The sequence below is a fragment of the Boleophthalmus pectinirostris genome, unplaced genomic scaffold, assembly GCF_026225935.1.
Source record: "Boleophthalmus pectinirostris isolate CB_2022bp ecotype Guang Dong unplaced genomic scaffold, ASM2622593v1 HiC_scaffold_11, whole genome shotgun sequence".
In the NCBI taxonomy this organism is placed as follows: Eukaryota; Metazoa; Chordata; class Actinopteri; order Gobiiformes; family Gobiidae; genus Boleophthalmus; species Boleophthalmus pectinirostris.
This window is the reverse complement of record NW_026570994.1, coordinates 22,768,481-22,791,464: the sequence shown is the minus strand read 5'-3', so window position 1 is coordinate 22,791,464 and position 22,984 is coordinate 22,768,481. Positions and strand designations below refer to the sequence as shown.

Genomic DNA, 22,984 nt, shown 5'->3' with positions numbered 1-22,984 from the left:
TCACGTATCTGGCGTTTCCCGGCACCACTGGATACAACCTGCACGTTCACAGTTTAAGAAAGTTCAGCTCTTCAGGTCAAAATAAGTCTACTGTGAACTGCCTGTAACTAATAACTCTAAAGTGTTTTATTTATTTAACCAGGAATCAATTTATTTTATTTTAATTAATGTATTTTTTATTATTTTTATTTTTATTTATTTAACCAGGAATCACTTTATTTTAATAAATTATTTTTAATTAATTTTAATTACTTTATCTATTAATTTATTTATTTTACTTAATTTTATTTTTAGTTTTATTTATTTAACCAAGAATCACTTCATTTTAATTCATTTTATTTATTTTAAAAAATCTATTTATTTATTTATTTTATTTTAATTGATTTATTATTTTTTATTTTATTTATTTATTTTTATTTTTCAATTTTATTTTATTTATGTAACGAGGAATCAATTTATTTTATTTTATAATTTTTTTTTTTATTTATTTATTTATTTATTTTATTTTTAAAAAAATTATTAATTTATTTTATTTTTATTTATTTAATCAGGAATAAGTTTATTTTTATTTATTTACTTTTTATTATTTTTTTATTTTATTTAATTACTTTATTTATTTATTTTTATTCTATTTTTATTTATTTAACCAGGAATCAATTTATTTAGTGTAACTCCTGCTGAGATTCAGACTCTTTTTCTCTGCATGTTTTTAGCAGAAGGAGAAACTGGACACTCGTTTTGTGTCGTGAACCGACCAGCAGAGACGTACCTCAGCGTCTCCTTGATGACGGCCTTCAGGTAGGGCATCTGGTTTAAATCGTCCATGGAGGGCGGTTTCAGGTCGGGACACACCTGCTGCACTTCCTGTGACAGAAGATCCTGAGCTCGCTGGTCCCGGGACAGATGGTACAAAGCCCACGTCAGAGTGTTGGACGTCTGAAGAGAGAAGCAGGTCTGAGTTAGTCCTGGTTTAGTCCTGGTTCAGTCCTGGTTAAGTCCTGGTTAAGTCCAGGTTCAGTCCAGGTTCAGTCCTGGTTCAGTCCTGGTTCAGTCCTGGTTCAGTCCTGGTTCAGTCCAGGTTCAGTCCTGGTTCAGTCCTGGTTCAGTCCTGGTCTAGTCCTGGTTCAGTCCTGGTCTAGTCCTGGTTCAGTCCTGGTCTAGTCCTAGTTCTATGTTGGACCAGGGTTGACTCTGAACCTTCTTCTCCCGCCTCAGCTCAGCTCCACCACATCTCGTGACTCCAGACGACCCGTTTATACAAGTTTATCCCCACAGCTCCACCTGCTGGTGGTGCAGGGTCATCGTTGTGTTAACGCTCCTTTTACAGCTCTGCAGCGCCTCCTGGAGGAGCAGGTCCACATTACACCACTGGGTGTTTGCCTACAGGCCTCTGGGCGTGACACAGGTGGAGCAACAAACTGTGACAGTGGGTTAGTCCTGGGTTAGTCCTGGTTAGTCCTGGTTTAGTCCTGGTTTAGTCCTGGTTTAGTCCTGCTTTAGTCCTGCTTTAGTCCTGCTTTAGTCCCGTTTTCGTCCCGTTTTCGTCCCAATTTTGTCCCAATTTTGTCCCTATTTTGTCCCATTTTTGTCCCATTTTTGTCCTGGGTTAGTCCCAGATTAGTCCCGTTTTTGTCCCGGGTTAGTTTTGATTTAGCGTTGTTTTAGTCCTGGTTTAATCCTGTTTTCATCCTGTTTTAGTCCTGGTTTAGTTTTGGTTTATTTAGTCCTCTTTTAGTCCTGGTTTAGTCCTGTTTTCATCCTGGTTTAGTCCTGCTTTATTTAGTCCTGTTTTATTTAGTCCTGGTATAGTCCCGTTTTAGTCCCAGGTTAGTTCTGTTTTCGTCCAGTTTTCGTCCCTGCTTTAGTCTTGTTTTAGTCCTGTTTTAGTCTTGTTTAATTCTTGATTTATTCTTGTTTTAGTCTTGTTTTAGTCCTTGTTTAGTCCTTGTTTAGTCCTTGGTTTAGTCTTGTTTTAGTCCTGTTTCGGTCCTTGTTTAGTCCTTGGTTTTGTCTTGTTTCAGTCCTTGTTTAGTCCTTTGTTTAGTCTTGTTTTAGTCCTTGTTTAGTCCTTGGTTTTGTCTTGTTTTCAGTCCTTGTTTTAGTCTTGTTTCAGTCCTTGTTTAGTCCTTGTTTAGTCCTTGTTTAGTCCTTGTTTAGTCCTTGGTTTTGTCTTGTTTCAGTCCTTGTTTAGTCCTTGTTTTAGTCCTTGTTTAGTCCTTGGTTTAGTCTTGTTTTAGTCTTGTTTTATGTCCTTGGTTTAGTCTTGGTTTAGTCTTGTTTTAGTCTTGTTTAGTCCTTGGTTTTGTCTTGTTTCATGAGTTGCTGCAGGTTTGTTGTTTGTTTGTTGTTTGCAGTTGTCAGTTTCTTTTCACGTTGAGGAAATTGCTGCACTGTTGTTACTTCCTGTTTACCACCAAACTATTTACCACAACAAACCCACGAAACATTTCTTCAGACGCTTGGTTCCGAGTTTCCCAAAACACTCATTAACTTCACTCCGTATCCAGGACGTCCGGAGTTTGTTTGAGCGTTGGATTCGCTGGAGTCTGGTTTAATCCCCGTCTCTTCTGATCCTCGTTGAGAAAAACATAGGTAGAAAATCTGAGGCAAGTCCAGACGAACGAACGAGGAATGCAGAGAAACCTGAAGAGTGACCTACATAATAATGCACACGCCACATCAGGAATCTAACCCACAACCTCCTCACGCACAGAGAGGAGAAGGAACACGGAGACACGGAGACCTGCACAAACATGAGACTCGCAAACTCAGAAACTAACTCACAATATCTTAAAAAACAAAAAAAAACATGAATAAAAACAATTATCAGTTCATTTAATGTACGTTTATTTAAATCCTACCGTAATGACCTGGTTTAGTCCTGGTTTAGTCCTGGTTTAGTCCTGGTTTAGTCCTGGTTTAGTCCTGGTTTAGTCCTGGTTTAGTCCCATTTTGGTCCCAGTTCGATTCCAATTTGGTCCCGGCTCAGTCTGGCTTTGGTCCTGTTTCGGTTCTAGTTCTAGTCCCGGTTCAGTCCCAGTCCAGCTCTGGTTTAGTCCTGGCTCTGTCCTGGTTCAGTCCTGGTTTAGTCCTGGTTCAGTCCTGGTTCAGTCCTGGTTTAGTCCTGGCTCTGTCCTGACTCAGTCCTGGTTTAGTCCTGGTTCAGTCCTGGGTCAGTCCTGGTTTAGTCCTGGCTCTGTCCTGACTCAGTCCTGGTTTAGTCCTGGTTCAGTCCTGGGTCAGTCCTGGTTTAGTCCTGGTTCAGTCCTAGCTCAGTCCCGTCTTAGTCCCGTTTTGGTCCTGATTCTGTCCCAGTTCGGTCCCGCCTCGGTCTCGGTTCGGTCTTGCTTTGGTCCTGTTTCGGTCCCGGTTCAGTCCCAGTTTAGCTCTGGTTTAGTCCTGGCTCAGTCCTGGTTTAGTCCCAGTTCAGTCCTGGCTCAGTCCTGCTTCGGTCTTGCTCTGGCTCAGTCCTGGTTTAGTCCTGGTTCAGTCTCAGTTTAGTCCCAGTTTAGTCCCGGTTCAGTCCCAGTTCAATCCTGTTTCAGTCGTGGTGTTTCAGTCGTGTTTCAGTCGTGGTGTTTCAGTCGTCGTGTTTCAGTCGTCGTGTTTCAGTCGTGGCGTTTCAGTCGTGGCGTTTCAGTCGTGGCGTTTCAGTCGTGGCGTTTCAGTCGTCGTGTTTCAGTCGTCGTGTTTCAGTGGTGGCGTTTCAGTGTCGTGTTTCAGTCGTGGCGTTTCAGTCGTGGCGTTTCAGTCGTGGTGTTTCAGTCGTGGCGTTTCAGTCGTGGCGTTTCAGTCGTCGTGTTTCAGTGGTGGCGTTTCAGTGGTGTTTCAGTCGTGGTGTTTCAGTCGTGGTGTTTCAGTCGTGTGTTTCAGTCGTCGTGTTTCAGTCGTCGTGTTTCAGTCGTGGTGTTTCAGTCATCGTGTTTCAGTCGTCATGTTTCAGTGGTGGCGTTTCAGTGGTGGCGTTTCAGTCGTGGCGTTTCAGTCGTCATGTTTCAGTCGTCGTGTTTCAGTCGTCGCGTTTCAGTCGTCGTGTTTCAGTCGTTTGTTTCAGCGTGTGTTTCAGTCGTGGTGTTTCAGTGGTTTCAGTTTCAGTCGTGGCGTTTCAGTCGTCGTGTTTCAGTCGTCGTGTTTCGTGGCGTTTCAGTGGTGTTTCAGTCGTGGTGTTTCAGTCGTGTTTCAGTGGTGGCGTTTCAGTGTTTCAGTCGTGGTGTTTTCAGTCGTCGTGTTTCAGTCGTCAGTTTCAGTCGTGTGTTTCAGTCATCGTGTTTCAGTCGTCATGTTTCAGTGGTGGCGTTTCAGTCGTGGCGTTTCAGTCGTCGTGTTTCAGTCGTGGCGTTTCAGTCGTGGCGTTTCAGTCGTGGCGTTTCAGTCGTCGTGTTTCAGTCGTGGTGTTTCAGTGGTGTTTACCGTGTCGACTCCTCCCAGCAGCAGTTCTGTGATGGTGGTGAAGATCTCGGCGTGGGTCAGTTTGTCGTTCTTCAGGAGGTAGGTCAGGTACAGACCGTCCACCGACGAGCCGCTGTCCACGCGCCGCTCCAGCTCCGACATCCTGCGCAGGACCAGCCTCTGAGCTGAAACGCACACAAACAAACAAACAAACAAACACTGAAACACTCCTTTTCTGATCTCTGTGTGGCACTTTGGAAACTGCTTTGTCTGTAAAACCCGCTGTAGAAATAAAGTGGGTTTGGATTTGGAAATATATCGTATCAAATCAAAATGGAAGGTCAAAGCACTGGAAAGGTCGTCTGTTATTAATGTTCAATTTTATTAATGAATAATATGAATAATGAATAAAAATTCCAGGGTCACGTAGAGCGAGTTAATGCAAACATTTATTAACCCGCTGAATAAAACTGTTCCTGTTTTCAGAATAAAAACAGGAGCCTGACAGAAGCAGGTGCAGAGACGGGACCCGGGTTTTCAACTAAAGTCAATCACAACCAGAGCTCAAAGAAACTCTGGTCCCAGAAGCAGAAGTAAACAGCAAGGCCAAAAACTAAACTAGTTAATGCATCTGATAGAAAAGTGTATTCAACAGATACATATATGAAAAACAACACACTGATGGAAGAAGAACTAGAAACTGTTGAACTTTTGGATCACAAATATGAATTAAATTGAAATGAAAGAGTTAAACAAACAAAACGACAAAAGCAGAGCCTGTGAAAGACTCTGAAAGTGGAAACAAGATTCAGATCTGGTCCCGGTCCAGCAGAAGTAAACAACAAGACCAAAAATTCCAGTGAATTCATCTGATATAAAAGTGTATTGAACAGATACATATGTACTCGAGTTTATCAAACTGTTGACCTTTTTTCTGTTCCATTTTTGGTTCTAAAGTTCCATCTGTTTTAAACAGACCATGAATGAAACATGGAACAAAAAATATTTCCCAAATTTCAAAGACCTGCAAATCATGTCAATAAATGTTTGTATTTCATCATATCTTGTGTTATTCCATCTTTGAACTGTTGATGAAGGGACAGGATTTAAAAAAAAAAAAAAAGTATTTAAAATGATAAAAATGTTCTTGGAAGGACTGACATATTTTATAGAAATAGTTTCCTTTCATTTTGAAGTAATATTAAAATATTCAGAAGAAAAAAGTCACAAATGATGTAAAATCATCAGTGTTGTGGAGTAACAGATTACATGTACCAGAGTAATCAGAGTACAAATGATGAGTAACTGTATTCAGTTACAGTTACTGTTTCAGTGAGTGGGAATTGGATTACAGTTACTTTGTTGAAATAAATGGATTAAACAGAGGGATTTTCCTGTTTGTTTTTTGGTCATTCCAGTCATTGCCGGAAATTTATGCCAGGTCTAAACCAGGTCTAAACCAGGTCTAAACCAGGTCTAAACCAGGACTAAACCAGGACTAAACCAGGACTAAACCAGAGGCGTCTCAGTGACATTTTCAGTGTCTTAATCACATTTTCCAGCATTTCCATGACCGTAGGAAACCTGAACATAAGAAGTCCTTGTTAAATCCTGGTTTTAGTCCTGGTTTTAGTCCTGGTTTAGTTCTGGGTTAGTCTTGGTTTAGTCTTGGTTTAGTCTTGGTTTAGTCCTGGTTTAGTCCTGGTTTAGGTCTTGGTTTAGTCTTGGTTTAGTCTTGGTTTAGTCTTGGTTTAGTCCTGGTTTAGGTCTTGGTTTAGTCCTGGTTTAGTCCTGGTTTTAGTCCTGGTTTAGTCCTGGTTTTAGTCCTGGTTTAGTCCTGGTTTAATCCTGGTTTAGTCCTAGTTTAGACCTGGACTATTGGGCTGTTGGATTAATGGTCTGACCCTCATTTATCACGAGCCCGGGCGAGTAACCGTAACGGGCAGGTGCGGTCCTGTACCGCACAGGTGCGGGCAGGTGCGTCCTGTGGAAAACTGTAAATAAAACATCACATCCCCGTGGCGACAGGAGGAGAAAAGTTCCACAGTGAAGCTTTAACCGATGAATCAAAAGCAGCACACGTGTTCAGAGGTTCAGGACCGAGTGTGTTTTTCTTTTTTTTCTCACCGACGTCGGAGAGGTCGTCCCAGGCCCGGACGAAGCGCTCCCAGTGCGGCAGGAAGCGGCGGGTCCAGCGCGGCGCTATGGAAACCGCGTCAGACATAAGGAACATCGTGTTGACGGCGCGAATGAAACGCAGCGTGTCCTGGGGAACGTCCTCCTGAAGACACCCCAGACGAGTCTCAAACAGGATCGCCGACACTCCTGCGGGGAAGACCGGGGTTAGACCGGGTTTAGACCGGGTTTAGACCGGGGTTAGACCGGGGTTTTAGTCTTGGTTTTAGTCTTGGTTTTAGTCTTGGTTTTAGTCTTGGTTTTAGTCTTGGTTTTAGTCCTGGTTTTAGTCCTGGTTTTAGTCCTGGTTTTAGTCCTGGTTTTAGTCCCGCTTTAGACCTGATTTAGACCTGATTTAGACCTGGTTTGAGTCCTGATTTTAGTCCCAGTTCAGTTCCAGTTTAGACCTCGTTTAGACCTGATTTATTGGTTTAGATCTGATTTAGTCTTGGGTTTCGACCTGGTTTTAGACCTGGTTTAGACCTGGTTTAGACCTTGGTTTTAGACCTTGGTTTAGACCTGGTTTAGTCCTGGTTTTACTCCTCGTTTTAGACCTGATTTTCGTCTTGGTTTAGTCCTGTTTTTAGTCCAAGCTCAGTCCTGGTTTTAGTCCTGGTTTAGTCTCAAATTTAGTCCTGGTTCAGTCCTGGTTTTAGTCCTGGTTCAGTCCCGGTTTTAGTCCCGGTTTCTGACCTTCGAACCCAAACTTGTAGAGCTCGGAGGCGATGTCGGGCACGGTGGTCCGGTCCGGGCTGGTCTGGCGCAGGACCTGGACTCGGTGCAGCAGATCGTCGACGACCTGGTGGATGACGGGAGCGTAGGCCCGCGCCTCCGCCGGCTTCAGCATCTTCTGGTTCAGGACGCTGCGGATGCGGTACCAGTTCTCACCGGTGCTGAACGAGAAAGAAGAACCCGAGTCAGTCCTGGTTCAAGTCATGGCTTTAGTCCTGGTTCAGTTCTAGTTTAAACCTGGTTTAGTCCAGGGTTTAGTCCAGATTTTAGTACCACTGTAGTCCTAAATTTGTCCTGGGTTTATTCCTGCTTTAGTCTTAGATTTGTCCTAGTTTTGTCCTGGTTCAGTCCTGGTTTAGTCCTGGTTTAGTCCTGGTTTTAATCCTAGTTTAATCTTGCTTTAGTCCAGGTTTTAGCCCTGGTTTTAGTTCTAGGTTAGTCCTAGTTTAATCCTGGTTTTAGTCTTAGTTTAATCTTGCATTAGTCCGGGTTTAGCCCTGGTTTTAGCCCTGATTTTGTCCTAGTTTAGTCCTAGTTTTAGTCCTATTTTAGTCCTGGTTTAGCCCTGGTTTTAGTTCTAATTTAGTTCTAGTTCAGTCCTGGTTCAGTCCCGGTTCAGTCCCGGTTCAGTCCTGGTTCAGTCCTGATTCAGTCCTTTTTTAGTCCTGGTTTAGTCCTGCTTTAGTCCTAGTTTTAGTCCTAGTTTAGTCCTGGTTTTAGTCCTGGTTTAATCTTGCTTTAGTCCGGGTTTAGCCCTGGTTTTAGCCCTGATTTTGTCCTAGTTTAATCTTGGTTTAATCCTAATTTTACTCCTATTTTAGTTCTGTTTTAGCCCTGGTTTTAGTTCTAGTTTAGTCCTGGTTTTAGTCCAAGTTTAATCTTGCTTTAGTCTGGGATTAGTCCGGGTTTTGCCCTGGATTTAACCGTGGTTTTATCCTGGTTTTAGTCTTAGTCCTGTTTTAGTCCTAGTCTGGTTGTCGGGTTTTAGTCCCTGTTAGTCCTGGTTTAGTCTGGTTAGTCCTGTTTTGTTCTAGTCCTGGTTAGTCTGGTTAGTCCTGGTTCAGTTTAGTCCTGGTTTAGTCCTGGTTCAGTCCCTAGTTCAGTCCTGGTCTAGTCCTGGTTCAGTCCTGGTTCAGTCCTGGTTAGTCCGGTCTAGTCCTGGTCTAGTCAGTCCCGGTCTAGTCCTGGTCTAGTCCTGTCTGTTCAGTCCCGGTCTAGTCCTGGTTAGTCCCTAGTCTGGTTCAGTCCCGGTCTAGTCCGGTAGTCCTCAGTCCCGTCTAGTCCTGGTTCAGTCCCGGTCTAGTCTGGTTCAGTCCTGGTTCAGTCCCGGTCTAGTCCCGGTCCAGTCCCGGTCTAGTCCCGGTCCCGGTCTAGTCCCGGTCCAGTCCCGGTCTAGTCCTCACTCCACGTGGAGTCCGTAGGCTTGTCCTCTCAGGTCTCTGTATTCTTTCCAGTGCGGCAGGTGCACTCTGACAGGGTACCGCCCCTCCTGCCTGATCACCTGTCGGCGACAGGACCAGAGCCGTTACATTTGGAGGAAAACCAGATTTTCTCAGAGCCGATTTATTTAGAGACTCACCTGAGAGATGAGCTCGGCCGACGCCACGTTCACGAACTCAAAAGGTCCGAACCGAGAACGCCAAATCGGACCGTAACGTTTTTTCTGGAAATCCTGGAAAAACACAAACAAACAAACAAACAAACACAATGAAAATATTAAAGGTAAATGCCGTATTTATTTATTTTATTTTTTTAAAAAGATGAGTGCTGTTTTTTTTTTTTTTTTGTTGTTGTTGTTTTTTTAAGGTGAGTGCTGTTTTTTTTAAATTATTTATTTATTTTTTATAAAGGTGAGCGCTATTTTTTTATTTCTTTTTAATATAAAGGTGAGTGCAGTTTTTTTGTTGTTTTTTTTAAGGTGAGTGCTGTTTTTTTTTTTTTTTAAGATGTGTGCTGTTTTTTTAAATAAAAAAACTTTTTTTAAGATGTGTGCTGTTTTTTTATTTTTTTTTTTTATAAAAAGGTGAGGGCTGTTTTTTTTTTTTTTTTTTTTTTGCTGGTTTTCAGATTGAGATTTCCTCATGATCCTTATGAAATCTCCAAAAGCAAAATTCAGAAATGTTGAACCTGATCATGTGTGTGTGTGTGTGTGTGTGTGTGTTGCATGTGTGTGTTGTGTGTGTGTGTGTGTGTTGCATGTGTGTGTGTGTGTTGCATGTGTGTGTGTGTGTGTGTGTGTGTGTGTGTTGCATGTGTGTGTGTGTGTGTGTGTGTGTGTGTGTGTGTGTGTTGCATGTGTGTGTGTGTGTGTGTTGCATGTGTGTGTGTGTGTGTGTGTGTGTGTTGCATGTGTGTGTGTGTGTGTGTTGCATGTGTGTGTGTGTGTGTGTGTGTGTGTGTGTGTGTGTGTATGTGTGTGTGTGTGTGTGTGTTGCATGTGTGTGTGTGTGTGTGTGTGTGTGTGTTGCATGTGTGTGTGTGTGTGTTGCATGTGTGTGTGTGTGTGTGTTGCATGTGTGTGTGTGTGTGTGTGTGTGCATGTGTGTGTGTGTGTGTGTGTGTTGAAGTTGTTGGATCAGGTTGTTCTTCTGGGTAAATGTTTTCTTTGGCGTCTGTTGTGGTTTTGTTTTAATAATCAGACACAGTGAGAGGAACATGTGACTGAGGAAATATAAGACAAATATAAGACAAATATAAGACAAATATAAGACAAATATAAGACAAATATAAGACAAATATAAGACAAATATAAGACAAATATAAGACAAATATAAGACAAATATAAGACAAATATAAGACAATCTGCTCTGGGAGCCTGACACTTCTTCAGTGTTTTTGCTGTTGATGTTCTGATGTTTTTCCTAGATCTGTTGCTCCACTGACGTCTTCTTCACCTTCCAGACCTTCTCCAGCTCCTCCTCGAGCCCCTGGGATTTCTCGAGTTTCTCGTGTTCCTTTCTCCTCATGTTGTGATGTCCAGCACCTGGGCTCTGCTCTGCTCTTCTCCAGCTCCACTGTGTCTGTTTGGTCCATCACCGTCCTGTCCGTCTGGATCTGAAGTCCCACAGGATCTCGGCTCGATGTTTCCTACTTTGACCCTGGGATCTCCAGCCCGAACTCTGCACAGATGTTTCTGTACATCAGGGGTCTCCAACCTTTTCCTTTTGGTGAGCTGCCTTCATGAAACGAAAATGCCAGAGAGCTGCTCGTTTTTCAACTGTCACAAGAAAGTGAGAAATGAGAAGAGCTGTGGCTTCTTCGCTCTGGACGAGGAACAGCCTGATGTCTGTTCAACATGAACCATTATCCATTTATTAGTACAAGTTAGACACAAAAATGACACATTTACAACGAGAATTCATCAGATTTTAGTAAACAAGAGCAGGACATAGAATTCAGAAGTGGTTTGGTGAGTTACTTGGAGTGGGATGAAGAGCTGCTGGTGGCTCCTGAGCTCCAGGCTGGAGACTCCTGCTGTAAACTCTGCTCTCTGCCTCTTGGTTCTGTGGCTCCATGTTTGTTTCTCTGCAGCGTCTCACACCTGCAGTTCTGTTCTGGACTGTGTCAGGAGCCTCTGTGCTCAGTCTACACCGTGACTCTGGTCTGGTGTGGGAGATCGGAGCCTCTCAGGTTCTGCTCCTGAGCTCCAGGATGAGCCTCTGTGTGTCCTTCAGATGATGATGGTCCCTCCAGCTCTTCGTCCTCTGAACCTCATCTGCTCCTCATCTGTCGGGGCCTTGTCCTTGATGTTCTCATGGAGCCTGGATGTTTCACTCTCTCGTCCTCGGCTGGTTCCTTGGGCTGGTTCCTTGGGCTGGTTCCTTGGGCTGGTTCCTTGGGCTGGTTCCCTTGGGCTCGTCCCTTCGGCTCGTTCAGGGTGTTGGGTTTGAGATGAATCCTCCTGCAGGATTCTTGTGGATCTGATCACCGACAGACGGAGATGTTCACGTTCTCGTCCTTGTAAATGTTTTTAATTGTTTATTGTATTTTTATATAAACACTTTTATTCATGTGAAATATTCACAATAGTTCATATATTGATTTATCGTCTGTGGCAGCTGCTCGAGCACAAAACACTTTCACAGACAAAAGGTTCATGTTGATTTGAAATAAAGTGGATCTGCGACTCGAGACACAAAATCAGTGATGAAGAGACACAAACTGACACGATTCAACTCAGAGTGTGAAAAAGTGATGCTGTCCACATGACGAGTCGTGTCCCGTGAACACAGACGAGCGACTTGATTAATGAACCAAAACCAAAAATGTAAAAGTTCATATTTTTCATTCTTCGGTCTATCAGCGTAAAATAAAAAGTGCTGGAAAGATCTGACCTCCGTAAGTAATCGAGTAAATGAGGAAGTGAGTATTTGTCGAGCGCCTGTCACACTCCCTGTCGTGTTCGTCCGTGTGCAACGTCTGAACCACTGACCACATCTCGTTTCTCTTTCCTCTTTTCTCACTTCCTTCTCCTTGATCCTCCATTTTTCAGCTGTCAATCAAACGCTCCAGACGATGAAGAGTCCTGAAGCTCCGAGGAGACGAGGGAAGGAAACGACGAAGGAAACATGAGAGAGGCTCCAGGAGAGAAACAGCAGATAAAAAGAAAAGTCTTACGGTGAAGAGTAAAAGTACAGTAGGTCTGACATGTTAAATCATTCTGAATTTCACATTAAAACTGATTTTTAAAAGTTAAAATGAGTTTAATCTTAAAATAAAGTCATTGTTCCTAAAGTCCTGCAGAATCGAGGAGAAGGAAGCCAGGAAAAAAAGAAATGTGTCCACAGATCCAAAATAAATCACGACAGACACAGCTCCTGGATCGACTCGAGACGCCCGGATCGATTTACAATTTCATATTTTATCAAAAATCTTTTCAACTCCCCACGCCGAGTCTGATTCTTGCTGCGCCAACGACATTCTTACAAACTCCCACAGAAACTCAAATCCAGTCTGACTCAAAGAGAAACAAAGTTCTGATGGAAGAAGAACTAGAAACTGTTGAACTTTTGGATCACAAATATGAATTAAATTGAAATGAAAGAGTTAAACAAACAAAACGACAAAAGCAGAGCCTGTGAAAGACTCTGAAAGTGGAAACAAGATTCAGATCTGGTCCCGGTCAAGCAGAAGTAAACAACAAGACCAAAAATTCCAGTGAATTCATCTGATATAAAAGTGTATTGAACAGATACATATGTACTCGAGTTTATCAAACTGTTGACCTTTTTTCTGTTCCATTTTTGGTTCTAAAGTTCCATATGTTTTAAACAGACCATGAATGAAACATGGAACAAAAAATATTTCCCAAATTTCAAAGACCTGCAAATCATGTCAATAAATGTTTGTATTTCATCATATCTTGTGTTATTCCATCTTTGAACTGTTGGTGAAGGGACAGGATTAAAAAAAAAAAAAAAAAAAGGATTTAAAATGATAAAAATTACCTTGGAAGGACTGACATATTTTATAGAAATAGTTTCTTTTCATTTTGAAGTAATATTAAAATATTCAGAAGAAAAAAGCCACAAATGATGTAAAATCATCAGTGTTGTGGAGTAACAGATTACATGTACCAGAGTAATCAGAGTACAAATGATGAGTAACTGTATTCAGTTACAGTTACTGTTTCAGTGAGTGGGAATTGGATTACAGTTACTTTGTTGAAATAAATGGATTAAACAGAGGGATTTTACTGTTTTCCTGTTTGTTTGTTTTTTTGGTCATTCCAGTCATTGCCGGAAACTAAACCAGGACTAAACCAGGACTAAACCAGGACTAAACCAGGTCTAAACCAGGACTAAACCAGGTCTAAACCAGGACTAAACCAGGTCTAAACCAGGTCTAAACCAGGACTAAACCAGGACTAAACCAGGACTAAACCAGGTCTAAACCAGGTCTAAACCAGGACTAAACCAGGACTAAACCAGGTCTAGGACTACCAACCAGGTCTAAAACCAGGACTAAACCAGGACTAAAAACCAGGTCTAAACCAGGACTAAACCAGGACTAAACCAGGACTAAACCAGGACTAAACCAGGTCTAAACCAGGACTAAACCAGGTCTAAACCAGGACTAAACCAGGACTAAACCAGGACTAAACCAGGTCTAAACCAGGTCTAAACCAGGACTAAACCAGGTCTAAACCAGGACTAAACCAGGTCTAAACCAGGTCTAAACCAGGTCTAAACCAGGACTAAACCAGGACTAAACCAGAGGCGTCTCAGTGACATTTTCAGTGTCTTAATCACATTTTCCAGCATTTCCATGACCGTAGGAAACCTGAACATAAGAAGTCCTTGTTAAATCCTGGCGTAGTCCTGGTTTCAGGTATTTTACTGTTTTCCTGTTTTTTGGTCATTCCAGTCATTGCCAGAAACTAAACCAGGACTAAACCAGGACTAAACCAGGTCTAAAACCAGGACTAAACCAGGACTAAACCAGGACTAAACCAGGTCTAAAACAGGATTGAACAGGACTAAATCCTGCTGTGTGGACGTGTCTCTTCGTTTTCTATCAATAATAGTTTTAATTTGGTTCAGTAAAGTCTGGGCTTTTTTATTTTCTTTTAGCAGATAAAACTTCTTATGTGAAGATTTCCTCGTCTTTGTTTCTCTACAGAAAATCAAATAATCCAAAGTAATCAGATTACATTACTCACTTTAAGTAATTTAATGGATTCTGTTACAAACTACATGTTGGTGTGTGTAATCTGTAATCTGTACATTTTAAAAGTAAACTTCCCCACACTGAAAATCCTGCACCTTCTACTTGTTTACACAGTTTTCCCTCCGTCACTTTTCCCTCCGTTACCATGACGTTTCTTAATAAAAAATCTCATGAGTCAAAAAGTCAGAGGTTTTTCATCCTAATCTTGTACCATATGGTAGAAAACTATATGAAGCAAATATTCAAACCAGTTTGTTAAGGATATGGAAGTGAGAACCAAGAGTTATCACTGTTTGGATTTATTGACCAAAAAGTGCTGCATATTTCATTCCCTCCGTTACCCACATGAGTTTTAAAATTTTTTGTCTTGAACTTGAAAGAATCTCACAGGTTTAACTTGACCCTGTTGGAGTGTAACTCTTTCCTACATTCTGATACTTTACTTATTCCAATAGTCCCTCTAGTTTCTGAATAAGAGACATTTGAATGTCAAAAATCTGCCCCTGTTTCCCTCCGGTACTGCTTGACCGGACCCATTTGCCTTTTAGTTTTTGTCTAAATGTGACAGTTTTGGATCTGCTCATTTAGACTTTTTTTTAAATACTAAGTTTGATCTCAGTTCTTGGTGTGACTCTAAACACTCTCACACACTGATAAAGTAAAAACTGTGCTCACTATTTTCTTTCTTTCGTCCTGGACTGACCCGCAGGACGAGCCCAGCGCCGACGGGACGAGGAGGAAAAACAACGGGTCAAGTGAAACATTAAACCCACACTCCAGGTGTTTAAAAGGAATCGCCTCAAATCATTTTAGGCTGGATTTTTCACAGAAATTCTGTCGCACACTTACATTTATTTATTTGTTTGTTTCTTTCATTTGTAAAGTATAAAAAGACGTCAAAAGTGTCACAAAATCAAACAAGAAATGAACAAAAAGCAGCAGAAAGAAAAGTCATCTTACATTCTCTGCCCTTTTCATCATCTCACGGTGCGATATTTATCACGATATTTTGATTTTTTTGTAGATGAGATGCTTTTTTTGTCTTTTAAAATCCCTTGACGAGATTTTGGTGTGAATTATTTCTGTCATAATCCCAAGAATTCAAGTCAAAACATGTTTCTTTATGTTGTTTTCGCTGAAATGAATCATGGGAAATGTAGTTTCTCCAAGTTGTTTCTATAAAACCATGAATTTAAACTAAGAAACTTTTGAATCGAAATATTGTGACTTAATCCATGTGTCATTCGTTCATTTGTTTTTCAAAATAAAACCAAAAATAAGAAAATGAAAAAACAACAATTTTTACTATTTTCTTCATTATTTGTCTCCAAAACCAAAATGAAAAGACAGATAAAGATTCGTTTTTTCAGTTTTTAATTTTGTGTTTAAATGAAAAATGGAAAAAAAAAAAAAAAAAAAAAAACGGACTAAACCAGGACTGAACCATTTTCAGTCCGGGTCTGGTCCCAGTCCTGGTCTCAGTCTGGTTCTGGTTCAGTCCTTTATCTGTTTTTTTCCCCATGTTTGTTTTGTTTTTGTTTGTTTTTTCGTTTTCTTTTTTTGGTTTTATTTTGAAAAAACTAACGACCCACGGCTCGTGACAGTCCACGATGTTATTCTGAGACTTTTGATGATATCACGATATTTTGGGTTTTGTTTCACTTTTATTACTAAAAATGTCAGATCAGCACGTTTCAGTTCAGACAAAATTATTCATCAGCTGCAACAGAAATCTTCACTTTTCTGCACAAATTTAACCTCGTTTCGTTTTTCACACAAACAAACTGCGCTGGATTTGATGTTTTATTCTGAGATCAATAAATCTGTTGTATGAATAAAGTGAACACAGTTTACTCCTACATTTGTTTCATGTTGAGAATTGAATAAAATAAAGAGTTTTGTGACTCACCTGCAGCAAGTGGCTTTTGTCTCCAAACCCTTTGACCAGGAGCCAGTACAGAGTCTGGACCAGACTCGGTCCAGATAAATCCTCCAAACTCTTCAGCTTCACCGCGCGCTCCGGGGCCGCCGCCTGCAGGTTCACACTCCTGCAGGACCCGAGCCCGGACCCGAGCCCGGGCAGGACCCGGGGCAGGACCGGGGACAGGACCCGGGGCAGGAGCAGCGTGAGGCGGCCGGAGGTCCCCGCTGCTGCCGCCGCCGCTGGGCTCATCGTGTCCGCGGTTTGAGCTCATTCTGCTCGACGGGAGGCAAAGACTTGTGGGTAAAACGTCACGCCCCTCGACACGCAGCGCAAATATTTCCCTTTGTTTGCCTCCGAGTCTTTAATTAGACTCGGTGTCTGCGGGTTTTTCTGGAGCTCGGGCCAAATGAACTTTCCCCAAACCTGGAGACACCGAGAAGAAAAACACAAGAGAAAAACTGAAAAAACCTGAGACCAGAGACCAGTGACCTGAGACCTGAGACCTGAGAGACCTGAGACCTGAGACCTGAGACCTGAGACCTGAGAGACCTGAGACCTGAGACCTGAGAGACCTGAGACCTGAGACCTGAGAGACCTGAGACCTGAGACCTGAGACCTGAGACCTGAGAGACCTGAGAGAGACCTGAGAGACCTGAGACCTGAGACCTGAGACCTGAGACCTGAGACCTGAGACCTGAGACCTGAGACCTGAGACCTGAGAGACCTGAGAGACCTGAGACCTGAGACCTGAGACCTGAGACTGAGACCTGAGACCTGAGACCTGAGACCTGAGACCTGAGACTGAGACCTGAGACCTGAGACCTGAGAGAGAGACCTGAGAGACCTGAGACCTGAGACCTGAGACCTGAGACCTGAGAGAGACCTGAGACCTGAGACCTGAGACCTGAGAGACCTGAGACCTGAGACCTGAGACCTGAGAGACCTGACCTGAGACCTGAGACTGAGACCTGAGAGACCTGAGACTGAGACCTGAGACCTGAGACCTGAGAGACCTGAGAGACCTGACCTGAGACCTGAGAGACCTGAGAGACCTGAGACCTGAGACCTGAGACCTGAGACCTGAGACCTGAGAGACCTGAGACCTGAGAGAGACCTGAGAGCTGAGACCTGAGGCCGAGACAGAGACCTGAGACCTGAGACCTGAGACCTGAGACCTGAGACCTGAGACCTGAGACCTGAGACAGAGACCTGAGACCTGAGACCTGAGACCTGAGACCTGAGACCTGAGACCTGAGACCTGAGACCTGAGACCTGAGACCTGAGACCTGAGACCTGAGAGAGACCTGAGACCTGAGACCTGAGAGACCTGAGACCTGAGAGAGACCTGAGACCTGAGAGACCTGAGAGACCTGAGACCTGAGACCTGACCTGAGACCTGAGACCTGAGAGACCTGAGACCTGAGACCTGAGACCTGAGACCTGAGACCTGAGACCTGAGAGAGACCTGAGAGACCTGAGACCTGAGACCTGAGAGACCTGAGACCTGAGAGACCTGAGACCTGAGACCTGAGACCTGAGAGACCTGAGAGAGAGACCTGAGAGACCTGAGACCTGACCTGAGACCTGAGACCTGAGACCTGAGAGACCTGAGACCTGAGACCTGAGACCTGAGACCTGAGACCTGAGAGACCTGAGAGACCTGAGAGACCTGAGACCTGAGACCTGAGACCTGAGACCTGAGAGAGACCTGAGACCTGAGAGACCTGAGAGACCTGAGACCTGAGACCTGAGACCTGACCTGAGACCCGAGACCCGAGACCTGAGACCTGAGACCTGAGACCTGAGACCTGAGGCAAAAGACCTGAGACCTGAGACCTGAGAGACCTGAGACCTGAGAGACCTGAGAGAGACCTGAGACCTGAGACCTGAGACCTGAGACCTGAGACTGAGACCTGAGACCTGAGACCCGAGACCTGAGACCTGAGAGACCTGAGAGAGACCTGAGACCTGAGACCTGAGAGACCTGAGACCTGAGACCTGAGAGACCTGAGAGACCTGAGACCTGAGACCTGAGACCTGAGAGAGAGACCTGAGAGACCTGAGAGACCTAAGAGAGACCTGAGAGACCTGAGAGACCTGAGAGACCTGAGAGAGACCTGAGAGACCTGAGAGAGACCTGAGAGACCTGAGACCTGAGAGACCTGAGAGACCTGAGAGAGACCTGAGACCTGAGACCTGAGAGACCTGAGAGACCTGAGAGACCTGAGAGACCTGAGAGAGACCTGAGAGACCTGAGAGACCTGAGACCTGAGACCTGACCTGACCTGAGACCTGAGAGACCTGAGACCTGAGAGACCTGAGACCTGAGACCTGAGAGACCTGAGAGAGACCTGAGACCTGAGACCTGAGACCTGAGAGAGACCTGAGACCTGAGACCTGAGACCTGAGACCTGAGAGACCTGAGACCTGAGACCTGAGACCTGAGACCTGAGAGACCTGAGACCTGAGACCTGAGACCTGAGAGACCTGAGACCTGAGAGACCTGAGACCTGAGAGACCTGAGAGAGAGACCTGAGAGACCTGAGACCTGAGACCTGAGACCTGAGACCTGAGAGACCTGAGAGACCTAGAGAGAGACCTGAGAGACCTGAGACCTGAGAGACCTGAGACCTGAGACCTGAGAGACCTGAGAGACCTGAGACCTGAGAGACCTGAGACCTGAGAGAGAGACTGAGACCTGACTGAGACCTGAGAGACCTGAGAGACCTGAGACCTGAGACCTGAGAGACCTGAGACCTGAGACCTGAGAGACCTGAGAGACCTGAGACCTGAGAGACCTGAGACCTGAGAGACCTGAGACCTGAGACCTGAGAGACCTGAGAGACCTGAGACCTGAGACCTGAGACCTGAGACCTGAGACCTGAGACCTGAGACCTGAGAGACCTGAGACCTGAGAGACCTGAGACCTGAGACCTGAGACCTGAGACCTGAGACCTGAGAGACCTGAGAGACCTGAGACCTGAGACCTGAGACCTGAGACCTGAGACCTGAGACCTGAGACCTGAGAGACCTGAGACCTGAGAGACCTGAGACTGAGACCTGAGAGACCTGAGAGACCTGAGACCTGAGACCTGAGACCTGAGAGACCTGAGACCTGAGAGAGACCTGAGACTGAGACCTGAGAGACCTGAGAGAGAGACCTGAGACCTGAGACCTGAGAGACCTGAGACCTGAGACCTGAGAGACCTGAGAGACCTGAGAGACCTGAGAGACCTGAGACCTGAGACTGAGACTGACCTGAGACCTGAGACCTGAGAGACCTGAGACCTGAGAGACCTGAGACCTGAGACCTGAGAGACCTGAGAGACCTGAGAGACCTGAGACTGAGAGACCTGAGACCTGAGACCTGAGACCTGAGAGAGACCTGAGACCTGAGACCTGAGACCTGAGAGACCTGAGACCTGAGACCTGAGAGACCTGAGACCTGAGACCTGAGAGACCTGAGACCTGAGACCTGAGAGAGACCTGAGAGACCTGAGACCTGAGACCTGAGAGAGACCTGAGACCTGAGACCTGAGACCTGAGACCTGAGACCTGAGAGACCTGACCTGAGACCTGAGACCTGAGACCTGAGACCTGAGACCTGAGAGACCTGAGAGACCTGAGACCTGAGACCTGAGAGACTGAGAGACTGAGACCTGAGAGACTGAGACCTGAGACCTGAGAGAGACCTGAGAGACCTGAGAGACCTGAGAGACCTGAGAGACCTGAGACCTGAGAGAGACCTGAGAGACCTGAGAGACCTGAGAGACCTGGAGACCTGAGACCTGAGAGACCTGAGACCTGAGAGACCTGAGACCTGAGACCTGAGACCTGAGACCTGAGACCTGAGAGACCTGAGAGACCTGAGACCTGAGACCTGAGACCTGAGAGACCTGAGACCTGAGAGACCTGAGACCTGAGACTGAGACCTGAGACCTGAGACCTGAGACCTGAGACCTGAGACCTGAGAGAGACCTGAGACCTGAGACCTGAGACCTGAGAGACCTGAGAGACCTGAGACCTGAGAGACCTGAGACCTGAGACCTGACCTGAGACCTGAGACCTGAGACCTGAGACCTGAGACCTGAGAGACCTGAGACCTGAGAGAGACCTGAGAGACTGAGAGACCTGAGACCTGAGAGACCTGAGACCTGAGAGACCTGAGACCTGAGACCTGAGACCTGAGACCTGAGACCTGAGACCTGAGACCTGAGACCTGAGACCTGAGAGACCTGAGACCTGAGACCCTGAGACCTGAGACTTGAGAGACTGACCTGAGAGACCTGAGAGACCTGAGAGACCTGAGACTGAGACCTGAGACCTGAGAGACCTGAGACCTGAGACCTGAGACCTGAGACCTGAGAGACCTGAGACCTGAGACCTGAGAGACCTGAGACCTGACTGAGACTGAGACCTGAGACTGAGACCTGAGACCTGAGAGACCTGAGAGACCTGAGACCTGAGAGAGACCTGAGACCTGAGACCTGAGACCTGACCTGAGAGACCTGAGACCTGAGACCTGAGACCTGAGACCTGTGAGACCTGAGACCTGAGAGACCTGAGAGACTGACCGAGACCTGAGACCTGAGAGAGACCTGAGACCTGAGACCGAGCTGAGAGACCTGACCTGAGACCTGAGAGAGACCTGAGACCTGAGAGACTGAGAGACCTGGACCGACCTGAGACCTGAGAGATCCGAGACCTGAGACCTGAGACCTGAGAGACCTGAGACCTGAGACCTGAGACTGAGACTGTGACCTGTGACCCGAGACCTGAGACTGAGACCTGAGACTGAGACCCGAGACCTGAGGCAAAAGACCTGAGACCTGAGACTGAGACTGAGACCCAAGAACTGAGACCTGAGACTGAGAGACCTGAGAGACTGAGACTGAGACCTGAGACCTGAGAGACCTGAGACTGAGAGCTGAGACCTGAGACCTGAGACCTGAGAGACCTGAGACCTGAGACCTGAGACCTGAGAGACTGACTGAGAGACCTGAGACTGAGAGACCTGAGACCTGAGACCTGAGAGACCTGAGACCTGAGAGACCTGAGACCTGAGAGAGACCTGAGAGACCTGAGAGAGAGACCTGAGACCTGAGACCTGAGAGACCTGAGACCTGAGAGACCTGAGACCTGAACCTGAGAGACCTGAGACCTGAGACCTGAGAGACCTGAGACCTGAGACCTGAGACCTGAGACCTGAGAGACCTGAGACCTGAGACCTGAGAGACCTGAGAGACCTGAGAGACCTGAGAGACCTGAGACCTGAGACCTGAGACCTGAGAGACCTGAGACCTGAGACCTGAGACCTGAGAGACCTGAGACCTGAGAGACCTGAGAGACCTGAGACCTGAGAGACCTGAGAGACCTGAGAGACCTGAGACCTGAGAGACCTGAGAGACCTGACCTGAGACCTGAGAGACCTGAGACCTGAGACCTGAGACCTGAGACCTGAGACCTGAGACCTGAGAGACCTGACCTGAGAGACCTGAGACCTGAGACCTGAGAGACCTGAGAGACCTGAGACCTGAGACCTGAGACCTGAGAGACCTGAGACCTGAGACCTGAGACCTGAGACTAGAGACCTGAGACCTGAGACCTGAGAGACCTGAGAGACCTGAGAGACCTGAGAGACCTGAGAGACCTGAGAGACCTGAGAGACCTGAGACCTGACCTGAGACCTGACCTGAGACCTGAGAGACCTGAGAGACCTGAGACCTGAGACCTGAGACCTGAGACCTGAGAGACCTGAGAGACCTGAGACCTGAGACCTGAGACCTGAGACCTGAGAGACCTGAGACCTGAAGACCTGAGACCTGAGACCTGGACTGAGACCTGAGAGACCTGAGACCTGAGACCTGAGAGACCTGAGACCTGAGACCTGAGAGACCTGAGAGACCTGAGAACCTGAGACCTGAGAGACCTGAGAGACCTGAGAGACCTGAGAGACCTGAGAGACCTGAGAGACCTGAGAGACCTGAGAGACCTGAGACCTGAGACCTGAGACCTGAGAGACCTGAGACCAGAGACCTGAGAGAGACCTGAGACCTGAGACCTGACCTGAGACCTGAACCTGAGACCTGAGACCTGAGACCTGAGACCTGAGACCTGAGACCTGAGACCTGAGACCTGAGACCTGAGACCTGAGAACAGAGACCTGAGAGACCTGAGAGACCTGAGACCTGAGAGACCTGAGACCTGAGAGACCTGAGAGACCTGAGAGACCTGAGACCTGAGACCTGAGACCTGAGAGACCTGAGACCTGAGACCTGAGACCTGAGACCTGAGACCTGAGAGACCTGAGACCTGAGACCTGAGACCTGAGAGACCTGAGAGAGACCTGAGGACCTGAGACCTGAGACCTGAGAGACCTGAGAGACCTGAGAGACCTGAGACCTGACCTGAGACCTGACCTGAGACCTGAGAGACCTGAGACCTGAGACCTGAGAGACCTGAGAGACCTGAGAGACCTGAGACCTGAGACCTGAGACCTGAGAGACCTGAGACCTGAGACCTGAGACCTGAGACCTGAGAGACCTGAGACCTGAGACCTGAGACCTGAGACCTGAGAGACCTGAGACCTGAGAGACCTGAGAGACCTGAGACCTGAGACCTGAGACCTGAGACCTGAGACCTGACCTGAGACCTGAGACCTGAGACCTGAGACCTGAGACCTGAGAGACCTGAGACCCTGAGACCTGAGAGACCTGAGACCTGAGAGACCTGAGACCTGAGAGAGAGACCTGAGACCTGAGACCTGAGACCTGAGACCTGAGAGACCTGAGAGACCTGAGAGACCTGAGAGACCTGAGACCTGAGAGACCTGAGACCTGAGAGACCTGAGAGACCTGAGAGACCTGAGACCTGAGACCTGAGACTGAGAGACCTGAGACCTGAGACCTGAGAGACCTGAGAGACCTGAGACCTGAGAGACCTGAGAGAGACCTGAGAGACCTAGAGAGACCTGAGAGACCTGAGAGACCTGAGACCTGAGACCTGACCTGAGACCTGAGAGACCTGAGACCTGAGAGACCTGAGACCTGAGAGACCTGAGAGACCTGAGAGACCTGAGACCTGAGAGACCTGAGA

At 46.0% G+C, this 22,984-nt stretch overlaps 1 protein-coding gene across 1 annotated transcript in view; it reads right to left on the bottom strand.

Moving 5' to 3' along the window:
* Positions 1-16,138, bottom strand: part of LOC110165678 (sterol 26-hydroxylase, mitochondrial) — a 21,466-nt gene extending 5,328 nt beyond the window's left edge. The window contains exons 1-8 of the mRNA XM_020930863.2: positions 15,875-16,138; positions 8,876-8,968; positions 8,700-8,797; positions 7,258-7,457; positions 6,517-6,714; positions 4,411-4,574; positions 770-936; positions 1-38 (exon numbers count right to left, since the gene is read on the bottom strand). The exon at positions 1-38 is cut by the window's left edge and continues 44 nt beyond it. Of these exons, the coding sequence (XP_020786522.1) occupies positions 1-38; positions 770-936; positions 4,411-4,574; positions 6,517-6,714; positions 7,258-7,457; positions 8,700-8,797; positions 8,876-8,968; positions 15,875-16,138 (1,222 nt within the window). The remainder of the gene's footprint in view (positions 39-769; positions 937-4,410; positions 4,575-6,516; positions 6,715-7,257; positions 7,458-8,699; positions 8,798-8,875; positions 8,969-15,874) is intronic.
* Between the last annotated feature and the right edge of the window lie 6,846 nt (positions 16,139-22,984).